The sequence below is a fragment of the Protopterus annectens genome, chromosome 4.part1, assembly GCF_019279795.1.
Source record: "Protopterus annectens isolate FY-2018-M chromosome 4.part1, PAN1.0, whole genome shotgun sequence".
NCBI classification, from domain to species: Eukaryota; Metazoa; Chordata; order Ceratodontiformes; family Protopteridae; genus Protopterus; species Protopterus annectens.
The window spans coordinates 900,054,626-900,076,370 of NC_056734.1; the positions used below are offsets into that span (position 1 = coordinate 900,054,626).

The 21,745-nt window shown below is 38.1% G+C and overlaps 1 protein-coding gene across 1 annotated transcript in view; it reads right to left on the minus strand.

Annotated features, from left to right (window-relative positions):
* The window catches only part of LOC122801334 (extracellular calcium-sensing receptor-like), a 369,667-nt gene that overhangs the window by 251,721 nt on the left and 96,201 nt on the right, over positions 1-21,745 (minus strand). The window contains exon 3 of the mRNA XM_044070873.1: positions 3,401-4,243. Within this exon, the coding sequence (XP_043926808.1) occupies positions 3,401-4,243 (843 nt within the window). The remainder of the gene's footprint in view (positions 1-3,400; positions 4,244-21,745) is intronic.

Genomic DNA, 21,745 nt, shown 5'->3' on the forward strand with positions numbered 1-21,745 from the left:
TTCCATAAGTAGATGTTTGTAAATGTTGAGTCCCAATATACTACTCTTATGTTCCGCATTGATAAATAACTTCATTTTTTCTGTTCTCCACTATAAGCTTCCTGCACCACAACTATTCACAATCTTCTGTGCAGCAGGTTTGTTGTCCTTGTAGATATCTACCCCTTTACTAGTTCCATCAGTACTCACCACACATGTTCTGATATCAGCAAGTACATTGACAGCATCATGCAGTACTGCTCACATTTATCCATCTTCATAGAGATACCCTGATTATTTACCCAGCTTCACAGAGTTACCCTGATCATTTACCCAGCTTCACAGAGTTACCCTGATCATTTACCCAACTTCACAGAGTTATCCTGATCATTTACTGAGATTCATAGAGTTGCCCTGATTATTTACCCAGTTTCACAGTTACCCTTATCATTTACCCAGTTTCACAGAGTCACCCTGATTATTTACCCAGCTTCAGAGTTACCCTGATTATGTACCCAGCTTCAGTGTTACTCTAATTATTCACCCAGCTTCACAGAGTTACCCTGATTATTTCCCACTTGCATCCTCTTAGATTGTTTTCTAAACTTCCTACTCTACTTCTTCCTCTTCTTGTGCTTTTAGGTTTGACATGAGATGGTACTTCTATAGGAAGATCATACATGTCAAGGAATACTACCAGAGAAATGTCAAAAAGAAAGACAACTACTGCTTTATTTTCTTGCTGTAGGTTGTGGTTTACAATGCATTGGACTTCTGGTAGTGAATTTATTTTTTATTTATTAGACATTGAATTATAAATAGGTATGTCTGTCCTTGCCCACTTCTCAAGCAACTTTATTTGATGACTGTATAAATATATACATATATATATATATATATATATATATATATATATATATATATATATATAGGGTCTACGTTTCTTGATCAAAATTTCAAAATCACGAACAAGAAACGTAGAAACCCACTTAAGCGAAAGTGCACTACATCAAAAGTGCACTTTGGCAAAAGCCGATTCAGCGAAGGACATTACAGTGGGGATAAAGAAATATATCCTTTTCCCCACTGTAGTGCAATCTTGGAGTTAGTATAAGTAAGTAGGGGTGTGTGGGGGGCACACCTCTCCACATGGGGGGATGCAGGGGGGCTTCCCCCCTTCAAAATTAGTGCTTAAAGTTATTTGTTTTTTGTTTCTGTTTTTTTTTTTTTTTCGATTTGCTGAATCAGCTTTTGTAAAAGTGCACATTTGATGTAGTGCACTTTAGCTTAAGTAGGTTTCTATGTTTCTTGTTCAAGATTTTGAAATTGCGATCAAGAAACATAGATCCATATATGTGTGTGTATGTGAACAGAGTTTATATAATATACTCTTGTTTGATTTCAGATCTGTGGTGGCTCATAACCTAATAACATACTGCTCCAGTTTGTTAGACCTGACTGCTTGCCCTGCAGGTATCAACCAGTATAATATTTTAAAGTTGTGATATATTTTAATTTAGTACTATGAGATATGCTTCAGTAGGACTTTTGGTAGCTGATTTTTCTTGAGTATAATAGCATACCATCAAAACAGAGAGCAAAATATCCAATGAAGAAAGCCATTATAGTAGAAAACCATTTGGGCAGGGATATGTTATTATTTATAGAGGACAGAAACATTTGCTTGCTGTTTCAGAAAGCATAATTTCTTAGGATGAATATTAATGAGGCTACACTATATTTATGCTAGCCTGCGTTTCATCATTTTATTAATTTTCTTATTCCATTTTTTGAATTAATGAATCTTAATTTACTAATCTTTTCCTATTCCCATACTATTAATTATCTTATACTTTTACTTTGTCATTTAAGTTAAATTTTCCCCTTAATCAGTCCAAATTCCTTGAATACATTGTTATTCATTATATTCAAATAGATTTAGTCAGTCAAGTGGCATAAAGAGATAAAACCCTGTGTTTGATTATAGGTTTGGTCATCTGAAATTGCTGACAGAGATGGTGGGCACATCTATTCTTGGAGGGGTGGCTTATGAGTGGTCAGGCTGCAATGTTTGGGTGGGTTTGGAGGCCACTCTTGGACATGGGATAGAGCCATTCTATCAGACATGTCTGATGAGAAGAGTAGACATAATGATGCCATTATATTAATTAGGCAAGGCTACTATTGTAACAGGTTACTTCCATGCAGTAAGCAATACTGGCTCTCCCGGCCTCCCCTGTCTAACTGCCTGCAGCAGTGAGAGGGATTGTGGTGACCTCAGCTTGTGTGTTAAACTGATTAAACACTGTATAAGGGCTGGGGTAGAATCTTGGCAAAAAACACAGTATAAAATTGAAGATCAAGTACTAATTCAGCAAAAGGACAATATTTAAATCATTGAAGTTTCTTTAGAATTATCATTACTGTCAAGAGAACTCATCCTGTGTCCTTCCATTCATGCATTCTTTTTGTTTTTCTGCCCTGTTAGATAAATTTAAATGAAAGCTGATTGAAACAGACCTTGCTTTACACACATCACATTCAGCTGTGTCTAGTCCCTCTTTCTCAGCAAAATAGCACATCAACTTAAAAACAGAGTCATTTCCTTCCCAGGCCAAGAGCGCCATCATACCACAAGGATCGTGTACAATTTGATTTAGATATAGAAAAAACATTTTGTTATATTTATTCCAGAAAACAGTATTTTCATTTAATTTTGTATCTTTTTAGTTTAATGTCAGCTGTTACTAAAGCTGAAACCTTTTTCGTATATTTGCATTAAGTATTTGCAGGGCATACTTGCTTTCTAATTTTTCATGTTATATGAATCAGTTTGAGCACTCTTAACTCTCATAATTTTGACTCTTAGACTAATGATTTCTATGCTTATTTCAGCAGTCTTATTGTTGTATTTACAGTGGGCAATAAATCTCCTTACCAGGACAGCTAGTTAAAAAAATAAATAAATAATAAAAGATCGCTGTCTTTATCAGGACAGCTATATTTTAAATTGTTTTATAAAATCTGTTCCACTTTCAAAAAGCCACTCTTCTCATTCAGCAAGGAAAGCTGCTTTTGTTCCTCCTACAGTGTTAGATGAATAAAATTGTCTTTTACCTGTAATTAAACAGTTCTTTGCCACATGAGGGTAAGACATAACATGGCTGCTTTATTGACTTTTGAGCCAGCGATCTGCAAGTTATGGTCGCAGTTTGCAAAATAAACCCCAACTCTCCCCACATTCAGACATCATTATCAGCAGTGATTGCAAGGATCTTATTACAATTTTTGTTGCTTTCAGCCCTGATATTCAGCAAACTAAACCAAGACAGGTATTGATATAATTAAAGATAAGCCATTCAGGTGTCACTGACCCATGCTGCATGTCAAAATATGTAATAATACATAACATATTCCTTACTTGCCATGGCTGAAACGTGTGAATATTAGCACAGGATCCATTGACAAAGGGTCCTCGTCCTGGGACACACATTTGAAGATTATGTAAGGCATGTGCTAGGCAATATGCTGCATTATATGTACTATAGCTCAGCCTGAAGTTTAAAACATCAAAGATGGAGTTGTCAACTTCTTGTAAGTTCTCCATGCCAGTGCAAAATGTTATGTTTTCACTTATTACATTCCATGTTTGCATTGGCTGATCAACACTGCTTTGCCATTTGCAGTGGAAAGCTTCTTCCCAAAATGGTATGACAAAAATATCATCTGATGATGTAGAAGGATGAATGCTGTAAAGAAATTCTCTAAACCCAGGTATTGCACCTTTGCGGAATGTTAAACCTACTGTTCCATTTAGTGTTACCCATACTTCTTTTCTGTAAAAAATTGGAGTGATGGTCCATGCTGTGCTGTCGATCCATATCTTTCCTGTTACATTCTGTACAGACACTGCTTCCACCAGTTGAACCACCTGGGGCATACTCAGATACAAAATGACAACTTTTGCTGTGGAGCTTTTAATCACATCTATAATATGGAGAATGCTCTCAGCTGCTTCCTGCAAAGGTACAGCTTCCAAGTAGTCAATGCATCCACCAATTTGGGAAAACTCTCTTTTCAGGTCCAGTGCTCCTACTAAGCCATAATCATTATCAGATGCCACTATTCCAGCCCACGTCCATCCAAAGTGCATCAAAAACTTTGCAAGGCTAAGAGCATGGCTGTTGTCAGGTGGCACAGTCCGAAGAAATGAGGGAAACAGATGTTTGTTACTTAAATAACGAACTACAGATCCATAACTCACCTGCAAGAAAATCAAAATTGTGGTTAATATCATACTAAAACAGTTATAGAAGGCAAGGAGTGTTTGAGAGAAATTCTATAGAAATGGTGAGAACAATGGAGCGAGTGTGCTGAGAATATTCAAAGAGCACAGACACACTATTGACTGTTTTAAGAACTTCAAAGAAATGCAGTCTGCTGCAGAGAAAATCTCAGTTACAGAGTTATGTGTTGGACAGGAGTCTGAGGTCAAGACAAGGATTTTGTCAGCTTTGAATGATACTCTACAGCACCTGGACAATATGGATGCTTTAAAAGTTTAGATTGATAGGTTCATAATTAAGTACTAGTCTGTCAGTCTACAGACCATTACATGTCTAGCCAATAAGCCATATGCAAAAATTCCGTCCAGTATGCATGAGGACAACACATGAATGAGTGAGGGGAACTGAAGACTGCCCATACACTTACCTAGGCTTACCTTTAAAGTGGCAAGAGTGATAGTCTGCTTAACATATAAAGCAAGTTTGTTCTTGAGGTGAGGAAACAACAAAAAATCCATAACATAACTACCAAATTCTTACATAACAAAATCCTTTATATACAAATACATTCCATCCTGAGTTTTAGATTCTCTTGGCAAAAAAACATGCTGTAGGTCTTAAAAGTGAATTTAAATGGTTTTACAATTATTTGCAAAATTCTGCTGGACCTTGGATTCAAAACTGTGGTAAAGATGCTAAAACAAACTTTAAAAAGTGATAGATTTTGCTATGAGCAAATAATTTGCTTAGTCACTGTGTGATTTATTAGATTGACTAAAATGAATTAAACTGAACTCTGTGGCAGTTAATGCTGAGGATTAAGGTTATTAGCTGTTTACAAGTTTCCTGTAGTCCACAGTTTGATTCCTTCTGCTTCTATTTGCCTACTGAATTATTCTGAGCAAGACACATAATATGATAGTGCTACTGGGAAATGTGGCTATACTTATTATCAGTGGTTCTCTGCCCTGCATACCGAGAATCTATTTATGAACTTATATATTTTGATGCCGGTCTCAAACATTTCTACAAAACACTCATAAGTAAAGCTGTGTTTACTGTAAGCCTTAAGTAATACATTTTATCACAAAAACACTATTCTCTGGATGTAAAGTTGCATAGGTATTTAGCAGTATTCTGCAAACAGGTATGTCATAATAGCATTTTGAAACAAAATATCTATATATTTTGCTCACTATGAATGACATAAACCAACTGTGAGATAATGACATGGAGTGAGTTTACCACAGTTATGTAAATAAGATATTTAACCTACATTTTAATTTGTAGATTTTGAAGCTTCTTATTGATAGACTCTCATTACATCTTGAAGAGTTTGTGTCCACTTTCATACCTTGATTTTCCAAAAAGAAAGATGCATAATTACATCAGTCATGACCTCCCACCTACACACACACACACACACACACACACACACACACACACACACACACACACACACACACACACACATTTTCTTCACTTGGTTTCACAAAAGAATACCAAAGAAAACACAAGAGGTACTCTATATCAAACTCTTGTGACCCTGTAACACAAGAAATTGTCAACAAAATTATGACAATGAATTTTAGTCATGGTTTTAAAGTCCTCTATTTAAGAAAAAATACAGCAATGCCATGGTTTAATAACTGTCAGATAAGGAGCTCTTCAGATGTTCTGGATACACAAAGTAATGTCAAAATGTATGTGGCTCTTCTTCCTCTTTAAAGAGAGCTTACCTGTATCTCTCACCACAGGAGTACCCCTTGTGAAGGTCATGGATTGGCTGAGGTAATCAAAAAATTCTGGTTTGGGTATAACAGAGAACATGCACAAGCTTAAATTCTTGCCTTAGATGCATTGCACATAGTCTGTTCAGACAAGGACAATTAGGAACTGTGAAAAACAATTCTTTCTGTTATGCATTGAGATCAATGGGCTGATAGTACTTTTTTAAACAGTTTTACTGAAATTTTATATATGAGAGCAAACACAGTAACACGATAAAATAAATAAATATTTACCAAGTGTTTACATCTGTTTTTGCTATATATACTAAAATTCATTAAGTAACCATAAACTGATTATACAGTATAGATTAATATTTCTCTATTAATGAGCTCAAGTTTATCCAGTAATTAGATTCTGTGGTTATTTTGTTTTCATCCTAATAGTAGATATTTCTTTATAACACACAACAGTAACAGTACAACTAAATTCTGCAAATGAAGGAATGACCTTGTTTTTCCAATTCTATGTAGCCATTTTCCTATTATTGTTAATAACCTTCAGAGAATTGGGAATTGTGACTTGAGTACATAACCAGGAGCTGAAGAATTAAGCAACACAGTTTTGTTAATATAAATTTATCAGACCACAATACTTATGGAAAACATTTTATTTCCTAAAAAAGTTGTATAGCTTTACAATCATAAACCATGTGTTGCAAATCTATTTTGATTAAAAATATATACCTCCAACAACCAACACCTTCCTTTTTGTACATTATTTTAACTCTAGGAATATTCACTTCTTTTGGCTGTTCCAGTTATGGGTCATCACAGCAGATCATCTGTTTCCATTTCTTCCTGCCCTCTCTATCTTGATCTGTCACACCAACCCCACACCCCACAAACTATATATACCAATACCTAGATCACATTGTAGTGGAGAAAAGTGCAAAGTTGTGCTGTAGGGCAAGTATTTACTTGCCCTCAGTAAATTCTGTGAATCACTTAAGTGATTTTCATTGAACGAGGGTTGACAATCCAGTGTTCGCTGCAATTGCATTGTGCCAAACTGATATAGACCCTACCACAATTCCTCTCTAGGCACCCTTACATATGCATCCTCTAAGTGTACAAGGACACAATGGCAACTCCTTCTGACCTTCTCTATACTTCTTCTTCAACACCCTCAGAGCAAACATCACATCTGTAGTGCTCTTTCATGGCATGAAACCATACTGCTGATCACTAATCATCACCTCCCTTCTTAACCTAGCTTCCACTACACTTTCCCATAACGTCATGCCATGTCTGATCTGTTTTATCCCTCTGTAGTTACTACAGCTCTGCACATCACCCTTATTCTTAAAAATCGGTACCAAAGCACTTCTTCTCACTTTTCAAGATCTCATTAAACAATCTGGTTGAAAACTTCACTGCCATCTCTCCTAAACACCTCCATGCTTCCACAGGTATGTTTTCTGGACCAACAGCCTTTCCATTCCTCATCCTCTTCATAGCTGTCCTTACTTCCTCCTTGCTAAGCCATTGCATTTCCTGATTCACTATCCGCACATCATCCAACCTTCTCTCCCTCTTATTCTCTTCATTCATCAGCCCCTCAAAGTACTCTTTCCATCTACTCAACACACTCTCCTCGCTTGAGAGTACGTTTCCCTCACTATCCTTTATCACCCTTACCTGCTGCCCATCTTTCCTAGCTCAGTCCCTCTGTCTAGCCAGTCTGTACAGGTCCTTTTCTCCCTCCTTAGTGTCTGCCTTTTCATACAACTCTTCATATGCATTATCCTTAGCCTTCACAACCTCGCTCTTCACCATACACCTCATCTCCTTATACTCCTGTCTACTTTCTTCATCTCTCTGACAATCCCACTTCTTCTTTGCCAACCTCTTTCTCTGTATACTCGCCTGTACTTCCTCATTCCACCACCAAGTCTCCTTGTCCTCCTTCCTGTGTCCAGATGTCACACCAAGCACCTTTCTAGTTGCCTCCCTTACCAGCTCTGTTGTAGTAACTCCGCTATTTGGTAACTCTTCACTGCTACCCAGTGCCTATCTTAAATCTTCCCTGAACTCCACCTCACAATCATCCTTTTATAACTTCCACCATTTGATCCTTAGCACTCCCTTCATTCTCCTACTCCTCTTCTTGATCACCAACATCATCCTACAGACCACCATCCTATGCTGCCTAACTACGCTTTCCCCTGTCACCACTTTACAGTCTCCAATCTCCTTCCAACTGACTTGCTTGCATAGGATATAATCCACCTGTGTGCATCTTCCTCCACTCTTGTACATCCTCCTATACTCCTGCCTCTTCTTAAAATATGTATTCACCATGGCCACATCCAACCTTTTCACAAAATCCACTACTGTCTGACCTTCTGCATTCCTCTCCTTAGCACCATACCTACCCATCACTTCCTCATCCCCTCTGTTCCCTTCACCAACATGCCCATTGAAATCTGCTCCAATCATCAATCTCTCACCCTTGGGTACAGTCACCACCACTTCATCCAACTCACTCCAAATATTTTCTTTCTCATCCATTACACACCCAACTTGCAAAGCATATGCACTAACAGCTTTCATCATCACACCATCAATTTCCAGCTTCATAAACATCACTCTGTCTGATGCCCTTTTCACCTCCAAATCACTCCTGGCAAACTGTTCCTTTAGGATAGCTCCTACCCCATTTCTCCTTCCATCCACACCATGATTGAACAATTTGAACCCACTTCCGATACACCTGGCCTTACTCCCATTCTATCTGGTCTCTTGCATGCACAATATATCAACCTTCCTTCCTTCCAACATATCAGCTAGCTCTCTCCCTGTAGCAGTCATACTGCCAATATTCAAAGTTCCTAACCTCATTGCCACACTCCTAATCTTCCTCCTCTCTTCCTGTCTTTGGGCATGCCTTCCCCTTCTTCTTCTCCTTCTCCTTCACCCAACAGTAGCCTTATTTCCACCAACACCCTATTGGCTAACAGTACTGGTAGCGATCATGGTTAACCTGGGCCTCAACCAGTCTGGTATGGAAATCTTCACTGTTGCCAGCATTATGTTATTTGTCAAATGTTTTACACCAGATGCCCTTCCTGACATAACCCTCCCCATTTATCAAGGCTTGGGACTGGCATGAGGAAATCACTTTCTTGTGCATCCCTAGAGCTATTTCAGCACTATGAATAATGATAAATTGTTTCTACAGAAATGCCCAAGAGAATCATCTTCAAAACAAAAATACATTTTTTTGAAGATGCTAAAATAGTTTTTTATCTATTATAGCTAAAGTTGAGCAACTCATTTGGATGGCATAATCCTAATAGTTATGTTTGACTTCAACTCTATAGTCCTTAATTATTTCAAATGTTTTGGACAAATGCGATCTCCCTTTCTCATCATTTGCTTTGAGACTGTTTATACAATTAAGAATGGGTGGATATTCTCACTTCACAATACCTGCACCTGAAAAATCAGGAAGTATGACTAGACTACAAGGAAATGTGATACAATCACCCCTGAAATCAAACATGAGAAGGGACCCAAAAATGCATGAAACTCCAAAGCTAATTATACCATGAGACAGAAGAAAATCCACATAGAAATTCCCTTCCCAAAAGCAAGGGAGACAGCTGCTTATTTTTTTTTGTTTGTTTTTATTTCACTTATATGTTGACCCTATTGGTGAATTTATAAAAGAACTATTTTCAATCAAGACCTAAGCCACAAGAGCATAGACATTTTGTTAAAGTGAATAAAAAGTTAACTGACAATGAAACGTATTCAAGTAAAAGTAGAATAAAGTGAATATACCACAGTCATGTTTTCTTCACTGAATCGGTACTAAAACTCACAGAAACTGTGGGCCGAATACCAAAAGAAAGTTGCAGACAGCACAGCAGGCAGAAGGAAGACTTCAGTGCAACTTCAATGCAACAGCTGTGGATGCAGTTTCAGAAGGCATATCACAAGCAATCTGAGTATTTAACTATTCAGTGAAGGATATTTACAGATTCTGAGCATGTCCGACATATTCCAAAGCATACTGTGCACCCCCAATACAACTTAAATGCAGAAAACTGCAAATCCAACTCTTTTTCAGAAATACTTGGATTATAGCATGCTGCAATGCAAGGAATGGCAGCTATTCCAATGGATTACTACAGAATCCATAATAATACTGACCACAAAATGCTACTTGCAGTGAATGAACTGCAACAGGCTGTGGTGCTCCAAGCTATGGAGGAGGCTATGGCTGTGTACCCTAGAAAGCTAGTGTGAGAGTAAGGCTGTAACTAAACCAACTGTCAGATCCACAAATAATTGTCAGGTACTGCCTAGACAGATAGCTGGTACAGGCTGTATGCAGCATGTGTTTCCCACACATGTCTGTGCAAACAGTGTGAGGTAACCCCACCCCTCTTGAAATAAAATTTGTCTCAGCCTGGTGTACTTGCATCTTGGAAATTCCAAAAACACATGGAGGATGCTGTAGGAGTGTCACAGATGGCTGCAAATTGTATCCTGTCAAAATTTCTGACAGCAGTATACAACAATGTGGATGACTGCATACACTTTCCATATACCCTGATGGAGTGGAGAACTATAATGCACTAGTTCTATAAACTCACAAACTTCATACATGTACTTGGTGCAATAGACTGCACCCACATCCCTACTAAGACCCCTGTGCATCCAGAAACTGACAGATACATCAACAGAAAGGGATGGCCATCTCTGAACTACCAATGTGTGTCCAGCAGACAGCAGCATAACAAACATCATGACAACACACCCTGGAAGTGCCCAATTATACTGCCATATTTAGGGAAAGTAGTATGAGGATTAGATTCCAGCAAGGTGAAATACCTGAGTGAATACTATTGGGTAAGTACAGAAACATAGCTAGAATGTAAGCAAAGGACATCCCCCTCAACATTATCTATTCTGACAACATATGTGTTCGCTCCCCACAACAGGTGATTATGATTATACACTTGAGCCATGGCTAATGACCCCTTACAGAGAACCATCAAACCCTGCAGAGGAAGATTACAATAGACCACATACAACAACACAAAATATCATTGAGTGTTTGTTTGGTGTACTGAAATCTATGTTCAGATGTTTGGAAACATCTGAGAGTGCACTGCAATACACCTGAAAAGGCAACACAGTTGATAACTGTCTGTGCCATGTTACACAACATGCTAACAGCAGTACATGGTGGTCTTCCAACTGCAGGTGTAGGTGAACTACACAAAAACTCCAGATGTCTGAAGATGACATTCCATTGCTATCAAAAGAGGAGCAGGAGGACACGGGGCAGAAGACAAAGCATGGGTGACAGAGGCTGCAACCACAAGTCCAGGCCCATGTACACAGGAGCATCTAATACACACCTCTGAGTCATGACAAGCCACACACACAGAAGCACACACATTACACATTGATGTTCAGCTGTTTCCCCACCACAGCAGCACAGATTGCATCTAATAACAATTACCCAGTAGAGTTACACACTGAGCATCAGACATAACAACGTAATTCAAACATATAACAGTATGAACATATACAAATCTATCTCAACATGGAACAGGCCACAAGTGACACGGTTATACATTCAGACTCACAGTGGTTTATGTGTGAATGGCAGACAAGGGACACACATCTGTGAAACACATTTCTATAGGACCATTATCCAAAAGTGCACACAGGAAACCAACTCATGATATAATGAAGATCTGTTGTCAATACCATAAGCAACATATATCAATTTAAAGTATGGATAAACTCTGATGTGCTGCATGGAGTCACCTATAGTAAGTAAAAATGTCAGACTCCCATGGCATCAGACTTCATAACAACAGACAGATGACATTGCCAGTGGTCTGCACAGTAATCATCATCACCACAGGGAGAGACTGACTCCAAAGTGGATCAACTGTCAGTGTTACTCTAAAGCAGTCTAAGGTGCCCATGCTGACGGTTCGCACTGTAATCCAGTCTGCTCCTCCCATGTGTGGAAATTTACCAAGAAGTATTGTCTCTATATGGGCCAGGGAATCTATGTAACAGGGAGTTGACAATTATGTTACATATGCAACATAAATGACATATGTGAAGAATACAAGCAAAACACACACCTGACATGCCCTCCTTTGAAGACAGCAGAGAGGGATGAAATGCAATTGTTATAGGGAAACAAAGTCATAAACACAACCTTCTTAATCACATCCTTGCCAGCATGGACCATTCCAACAATGTTAAAGCATACAGTAGATAATACATACAGATACCAACTGTGGATGAGATGCTGATGGTGACAGTCCTGTTAAAGGGAAGATGTACACTATATTAATGGAGGACAACAACAGCAATAACAGCAGTGACTTATGAAAGAGATGCAACATACAGTGACAACCCCCGATGTGGTGAGTTTGTGTGTCATAATGCGGATTCTGTAGTGAGAAAGAATAGAGAAAGCAGGTACAGTATTAGGGTCTGCTGATTCTCATGTGATATATGGTGCACCCATTGGACAAATGTCCCTGTGTAGAAAAACATCAAAATTGCTTTCATACAATGTAGGTCCGCTACACATTGATACAGCCTATGATCATGCTGGAAACCATATGTGCTTTGTCTGTAGGGGCATCTGCATAGCTTGTGCCCCCAGTAGATGTACCTGTAGTTTACAATGTGAGGGGAATATCAACATGACAGTAAACAACCCTGGCATGAAAGGATCCTGAGGTAATGATCACAGTATGGATATCATAGTAGGAAAAATCCAAACACAACAGCATTGTGCAACAGGAGCCATGCACTCTGTGTACATTTCACATTAGTATACTACATGTAACATACGTGTATAACAGAAATGTGTGATGGCTGTAGCTGTAATGCAATTGTAGCCTAAACAGGAAATCTGTGTAAAACAATCAGTCATATGAAATGTTAATTCATGATGAGCTCATATCAACACAATCATTACTGAGCAGTGAATGGTACCACAATAGCATAGAGTATCTGAAAATCATCAATTGATCAACTTATGGAAAGTGTTGGAAAGCCTCAAGATCCATACACACCACAAATAATTAACTCATTACATCCACATGATGCCTCCACATGCATCTGCAGTTAACTCCTACCCTACTGATGACTCTAGGTGTCAAATATTGCTTGTTCATATTTGTATCAATAATTCCAAAAACATGCTATGTACAAGGTTTTAAAAGATTTCATGTTAAAGCTTACACAAATGCAAACTCTGCTGCATTGATATTTGACCTCTGTCTAGTGCAGGTAAAGAGATATTAACTGTCGTTTTTATGATATTAATTTATATACATATAATTTTCACATTTTGTCTAAATATCTCAACAACCAAGTAACACAGACAGAACTCCTTTGCCTCATATGAAAGCTCTCAGCTAGATGAATAAAATTCTGCTGCCAGTATGTGTGCAATTTGAATGGTTGCTGATATATTGTTCTAGGTCTTCAACTGACTTTTATAAGCCCCAGTAAACACAGTAATATAATAGTTATGTTGTTTACTGTGGCTTTTAAAATTCAGTTCAAGACCTAGAACCTAAAGAACACTAACACTATAAAAATAGTTTGTGCTGAATGGTTTGCCATTTATACTTCTCTCATAACCTCTATGGTTCCAGATATATGGACATTTGTTTGAAATGTGATTTGATTCTGTCAAAAGGCCTAGGCTCTGCCCATTGGAAGTTCTAGTGCAAACTTCCTGAGCTCCACTGGAGTGAATGACTCATTAAAATGTAAGGTTTTGGAATCCATTTGTGCATGTTCACGTGAGTTCTTGAAATTCATTGCATTAGACAATAGCTCAATATAAGGAAAAGGTGCTCTGCACAAGTACCTAACAGGTATCATTAAATGGGACCATGTGGAGTACATGCCTATTATCTTCCAATGATCTGATAACATGACATAAGTGTCACTTTTAAATATTAATTTTGATACATTTACAGATCAGACCATTGCTGCCAGTGAACTGAATGGGACCTCAGTGAACAATTTTCTGAACAGTGTATCATAGGCATTATAAAAATTATTGAGATGTCTACATCAGGAGGCTTTGATTTGACCAGGCACTTAATTAGACCAAGGAGGAGTTCACCCAGATATTGGCCATCTACAATGGAGTGGAGCATCACATGAGAGCCAGAACATGGAACTATGCGATAACTGACATTTGGAGCCAGATTATGAGGCATCATCGATGACATACGTGAATATACCAGAGTGAAGTGCAGATTCACAACCATTATGATGACCTGCATTTTAGGGACACAGAGGAAATTCGTCAGAGGGTCACCAAGGTGTAGCAACAGGTGGTGGATGCTTACAGCATGTATACTTGGATATTACTAAGGAATTCAGAGATATAGCTGTGTCTCAGATATATCAAATACTTGACTTTTAAAACCATTATGTAGCTGTTCTGACAATTAGCAAATCTGGATACTTAAGAGGACAAGATGATTGCTCTCTCTATAAGTATGGATTCTATCCTCATGGGGTTTATTTCTTTAATAATGTGTATCATGTACATAATATTGAACATTACAGATGTATTTATTTTCCAACATATAACAACATAATTTTTCACATTCAGTATGGTTTTGTAACACTGGCGCCTATAGTGCCTAGGCCACTGATGACTACGCATTCTTAGATATCTGTAATACTTTGAGAGTATCACGTAGTCTACCTGTGCATATGTGAATACTAGTGCATAACTATGTTATTCCATTCTTCTTAGTAAAGTTAACATTCTTATTAAAGTCCCATTTGTTTAACATACGAGAAATGCATGCCCAACTTCTACATATATCTTCTACATTGTAAAGTTTGATAATATCTAGCAGTTTTGAGGATCATGAGGGCCTATAGTGTTTATGTGCTAGATGTTTTCATAGTCATCCATTATACACAGAAAAACAGATACACACATGCAGTCCTAATTTATTCACAAGGAAAATGTGCTAGCCATTAGATCAGCCTGTAAAGAAACAGAGCAGCATGCATATATCTTGGCTAGGTGTGAATTCAAATCCACATAGGGAAGAGCACTCAATATATCCTGATCATTGTGCCTTTCAAACATTGTCACAAATGCTGCTCTACGTACCTGCTTATTGATATTAATGGCTATTCTGAGTATGCTTATGAATACCTTGATTATTCATTGGCTATCTATAAATATCTCCATAATTCATAATGTTCTACCAACAACACCTCTTTTACTACAATGTTATGTGTAAAGTTTGGAACAGACTGGTATATTTCTGCCAAAATGTTTTGTGAAATATATTAACATTTGCAAACTGAATTTCATGTGTATATATGTCATTTTTTTATTAATTTTACTTCAACAATCTTCTCATCCTTTTGTTTGGATGGAGTGAGATGGTCAGATATACATTTGGACTGTAGAACAGAGAGATACCCTGATTTTCACAGATAATTTTGATATATAATTTTTTACTTTGCTAATAAATATCTGTACATGGTTTATGTCCCCCTGCATAAAATAAATGAATGTGCCCATGATGTACAGTAGATTGTAGTGGTCTGTTAACACCAGCTATGTGTTACATAACAGCGTTCCACTCTGTGAGGAATTAAAGTTTACAGTTGTGGTTTTCTGTTATGACCTCTGTGCTAACATGAATTCATATTTGCAACTTATTTTCTTATATGCCCAGCACATTGTACATTTTGTAAAGCATGAGCCGTGATCCCTATTAGTACATCCTCCCTGCACATTCAGACCTCCAGTTCTTTTCACTGCATTCCATCCATACAGTTTCAGGCAAGTGGGATTATCTAGGCAGGTAGTTGTTAGGTTTACAGTGTGGACGCAGCTTTGAGTTGCAGCTTTGAATCTCTAATTTTTCAGTCTATTTTCAGTTCTGTTCCAAAATGAAAATTCCAAAATGTGAGTGGAAATTCTGTGATGTTCGGCAAGTTAAAATTTAGAAAATCTGATCTGAGCAAGGTTTATCACTGTTATTGTAGAACTACATCACTCATTGATGCTATTTTCTTTTTGCAGGTGATGAGGAATGGACTTGCAATCATGTCCTATGTATCAAGCAGATGCACAGGCTGGAGGTGCAGTGCAGGGAGAGATGTATGTTGATTACTTTGTCTGTTTTGTAAATACAATATCTCTGATCATTGTTACTGGCTTGTATTTTCAACATTATCATGTATACTAATAATGCAAGAATACCCATCATGCATCATTAAGGTAAGGGCAATACTCATACAATACCTTTGTTTACAAGTATGATTTATCTAAAACTATGTTTACATATCATTTATCAGGAAGCTATGTTTGCTGAAAACAGGTTTTGTGCAGGCCACAACCTAAATGATAGTCATTTATTTGTAACCATCACAGTCCTATAGATGCAGATGTTTCACATGCAAGTTAATAGATCTTTGCCTGTGCTTTATAAAACATGTGGCGGTGTACTTGGATGTGTGGCTATCATTTTTAGTAACTTATGTGTTGTGCATAGCCTGTCTGTTTACATACTAAATGTGTGTTCGCTGGCTCCGTGTTCACACAGTTATATCTGGACTGTTTGACATGCCATTCAGTTCAGCATGGGTATTGCATCTGCCTATAACACTTTTGAAGGTTTAGTTAAAACATGCTTCTATCCTGTGTTTAGAAATACTTGTGCACCTAGGCACTCCTTATCAACATTTTTAAATCTCTGTTACATAATCAGCAAGCAGAATCATGTTGTTTGCATTCTGCAGGGTTGTTAATTCAATAAATGTATATAGGGCATGCATAAATTTGTAGAGACAATACCATATGCTGATATACCTTTATTCTCATATATATCAGATTTTCATGTGTCACAGGCTGTCACTGAGTTAAGGATCAAACATTATTACTAGTGTGCTGGCTGTATTCCTTAAACTGATGTGGGTTCAGCCAATGACCTTATTGCCTGACTCAGTTGTTTGGCTTATGGCTTTTATATTTCCCAAGTAATTGCCATTTCACTCTATCTTCATTATAACAATATGTTAATTAGTAGCTGTTCATGTTACTTATTAAATGGTTTATGTCCTCCCACATAAAATACATTGGCATACCTTTGACATTCACACACCAGCATAAATGTTCAGGCATACATGCAAGAGAAGAAACATGGATATTCTGTCAGACAGTCAGTTGGACAACTTACTAAGATATACATCAGTATTAAACAGTGCAGGTCTCAGTACTAATATTATGTTGTTATTTTCCAATGAATGTTTTGCAAAATACACTCATAACTGTTGCATGATACAGTGTCATGGCATGCTTCACTTCAAATGTCAGGATATGTAAGTGTACTGACTTTGCATTGGCTTGTCATGCATAATGGTGGTTGATAAACAACTGCTTAGGTGATGTCATGATTTCCACTGGTAAGATGTACTATGCATGCCATAGCATGGCCTTGAGTAAGCTGCTCACATTGTGTGACGGATGCAGTGTCCCTCACATGTTCTGAAAACATCCATGAGTATACATAATAGGACACAGGGAAGGTGTTGTGTGCATGCAGAGCCACCTGTTAGCAGCAAACCTATTAATTATAACTGTCCTTCATAATACTTTTTAGCCATTTCATCTGAGATTGTGATTTTAATGACACTTGCATTGCATGCTGATATACCTTTATTCACATATGCTGACATCATATGTTGATGGGGTATTATTTCATGTCTGTTAGATTGTAGATGTGCACATCAATTTCAGTTTAATGTCAGCTATGATTTTCACAGGAATGTGTAGCCTGATAGACATCTGCTGTTCATTGTTAAAGTGGCATCATTATAACTTTGGGGATTTTGATTGATACTGCTGGTCATTAACAATGGGGAGGGGAATGCCTTATCACCAGCATCCTAGCATTTATCTAAAAAATGGATTTGGCAGTGGGAATTGGGGGTAACACACATAACACCCCCTTCCCCAAGGAGTGGGCTGTAGGTAAAGAGGTAAAAAAGAGAAGCACACATGGTGGACGTAGGGAAAGGAAGGCAGAGGGAAGATTAGAAGGTCATGGGAATTTTTTGATGGGAAAAGTCCCTTTTTTAATGTTTTATTTATTTATTTATTTTTAAGAAAAGAAGGATTGGGTGAGTTGCTGGAAAGTTGAAGAGGAGAAATGGATGGGTAAGAAGCATATAACAGAAAGGGCACCACATAACAGACACAGGGTGATACCATACAAAAGGAGAAGGATGTGGGACACAGGCAATAAACATACAGACTGCATAGGATGGGTCATGAGAAGCTAACAAAACATGGCAAGGATTCAGCCTAAGCACAGACCACCATGCAAAAATGCATTAACTTATGCACCATTGTAAATCACAGCATTGCCATGATGTTATCCACTGTGTTTCTGCCTTACAAAGAGATCACACATGTTTGTATTCATGTGACAGGCAGCAATACATGTACAAGAAGGACAACACACCATAACACTGACACATGTATATCTGTAAACATATCCTCAAATGACAGCTCTTGAAATACTCACAGATGTCATAGTAATCTACACATTACAGAGAGCCACACAAATGTATGCTCACAGAAACAGAGGTCAAGACAGAACCAATAACCATACAGCAATGAAGCAAACATCTATACAGTAAACCAGTTACCAGTCATGAAGGTTATAGGACAAATCTTGTTGTCTTGTCAAGTGAACAGCAGAATGTTCCTACAGCATATTAATGTTGTCACAGCCTAGGCACAATAAGTGTCACAAACATGCTACTGAAATGACAGAGGTGACATCTTAGTATAACTGTCATGCATGTAGCCTGTACAACATGTTCATTCCTGATATGCTACAATTACTTGAGCTTCTACAGCTTACACACTGGTATGTATCTGGGCAGCATCTATATTACCCGATCAAATGTTTAGGTTAGCGAATATCTAAACATCGAACTGGTAATATTGAAAAATTAAAACAGCGAACGGCCGATTTAACATAGGGAATGAATTCCCTCGGCCGCAAAGAAAAAAAATGCTTAAACCAAAATAAAGTGGGGGGCTTCCCCTCCACACACCCCCAACTAAATATACCAACTCTGAGATCGCTCTACAGTAGGGAAAGGGGCAAAATCTGCATAACAGCCAAGGGAATTATTTTCCTGCATTAAATCGGCTGTTCACAAGTTTTTGCTTTCGCTATTACTAGTTTGACCTTTAGGTATTTGCTAACCTAAACATTCAGTCAGGTAATACGAACCCATATGTGTATTGTGTGTGTGTGTGTGTGTGTGTGTGTGTGTGTGTGTGTGTGTATGGTGATGTGAGTACACACTGGCCATGCACTGTAAAACACCATCAAAAAATAACTCATGCATAGCACCAGAAAATCAGGACTATTTACAGTGAAGCTATATGAGATCATCTGATCTCAGTGCTAGAAATAGATATGGGGAATTAAGACCTGGATCTACATTATACCTGTGTGGTGTACACAAGTGTCAGCTACATATGGACATGGAAATAGTCCCTATAACACAGCACTGTTGCAGACTGGTCATTGCACTATTGCAAAGCTATACAACCACACCTCACACCAGAATCGACATATGGCATGCATATGTATATCATATGGGCAAAGATGTCTGTGTGGGAATTACACTGGTCATGCACAGACCTCTCATATACATTGTCATTGTGAAACATGCTTACAGGAAATAAGTAGTGTTGTTAAGTTCAAATGCATATGTAACTACAAGTAAAATATATGTGTGTGCAAAGTAGACAAAAAACACAGTCATATACAGGAAAACAAACCTTGCCATTTAAACAGATGCATGTACAAATCAGAAATTGTAGTAGTAGTATGGGATATCCATGTGTACTCCCATGCAAATCCTGGAAACCAGACATGCCAAATGCAAAACATAGACAAAAATATCATGCATAGCTGTGGGAAGAGAAATGTAGGAATGCATGTGCAGAAAAATATGTCCTATCACAGTGTCTATGTGTACCCATGTACAGCAAACATAGTAGACTATATCTATAGGAGGATATGTTGCAAATATGTAATACATGTGAATACTTCATGCAGAAATAATGTATCATTGAGCAAACTGACAGTGTTGTGTGGTTATTAAATGCAAACATGCATAAGTTGCACTCAACTAACATTTACAGTGTAACACATGCAACATTTACACAACTATTTGGAAGAGTGTCAACATTATCTTACACAGACAACCTATGCATATGACAGTACATGCAAATTTTGTAGTACTACAACTCAGCAATGGCCAGTGGAGACACAGACATATGGAGTCTGAAATGTATATGTACCATAACACACGTCAGTTTAACGGAATACTTGCAAACTATGTCATTGAAAATCATGGGAAAGGACACCCCACACACTTGTGATGCTATACATATGAGGGAAAGATTTATAAATACAGTGACACAGCAGTTGCACATACAGAGTGCATGTCTTTTTGCAATACATAAAATACTTGACAAGTGCCCTTACGTTGTGATGTGCATGACAGTCCACAAACATACTCAATACAGGTAACAGAAGTAAAAAGCCAAGTGAAGCACTGATAACGCAGATGCATATGCAGTTATCGTAGTACTAAATAAAATGGACATCCGCAGGGAGCATGCAGAACACTTTGAGGAAAGGCACATGCATGTCATACTCGAACAACAGCACAACTCCACAGCTGCACATCCTCTGTCAATATGATAGGAATGTGAACACAGGCAGGAGTTGGATGTGGTCATCTATGACCATGGGGTGCACAAATGTGTATAATAACAAGATACATAAAAATGTGGTATTACCATACACCTCCAGGTATCAGTGGAAAGAAACAATAATGTCTGGCAGACTCCCAGTGAAGAGAAATGCAACTTATGAGTCTGCAAAAGGAAAGGTCATATGTTCTGACTGTGCAAGATAAGGTATGTTTCAGCAGGCAATTATTATTGGTATGTATGAGCTACACTGTAAAATGTGCTGCACAGAAGAAGGGTTTGCCGCATCACAGGCAGCAACAGACATTCAGCATGTACAGTAAGTGATGACATGTCAGTGGATACCACAGGAGGAGCAGCCTGTGGCATAATATAAGTAAACAACAGGGAAGGCATAGCTGCTACATGGAGTAATGTGCACAAATATGTGTCATGATAATAATACTGGCCAACTATGGCAAATTCATGCTGGCTACATTATACGAAAGGAACACTAGGACTATATTTACTCTCCAGAGGCATCCCCAGCTGGGTCAGATCTCACAGTTGAGCTCTGCTGCAGTTTCCTGGAAGGAGTCACACATGGCCTGGACCATATTCTAGAAGAAATTCCCCAATAAGGCCTGCACCCTGGTACAAAATACATTGGTTACAACTTCCTGAAGCTTGTCCCTCATACTGTCTGCAGGTTGTGCATGTCATGTTTGCTGTGCCACTGGAATAACAGTGTCTGATGGTTTAGCCTATCATCAATATTGTTGAATCCTTTTTCATCATACTGGGATTCATTTGGCAAGGGTAGAGCATGCCCCCTTCCAAAGTTATCTCTGGATAAGAGGGCTCCCTCATCTTCTGAACTCTGTAACAGGCAAGTAATACAAGCATTATAA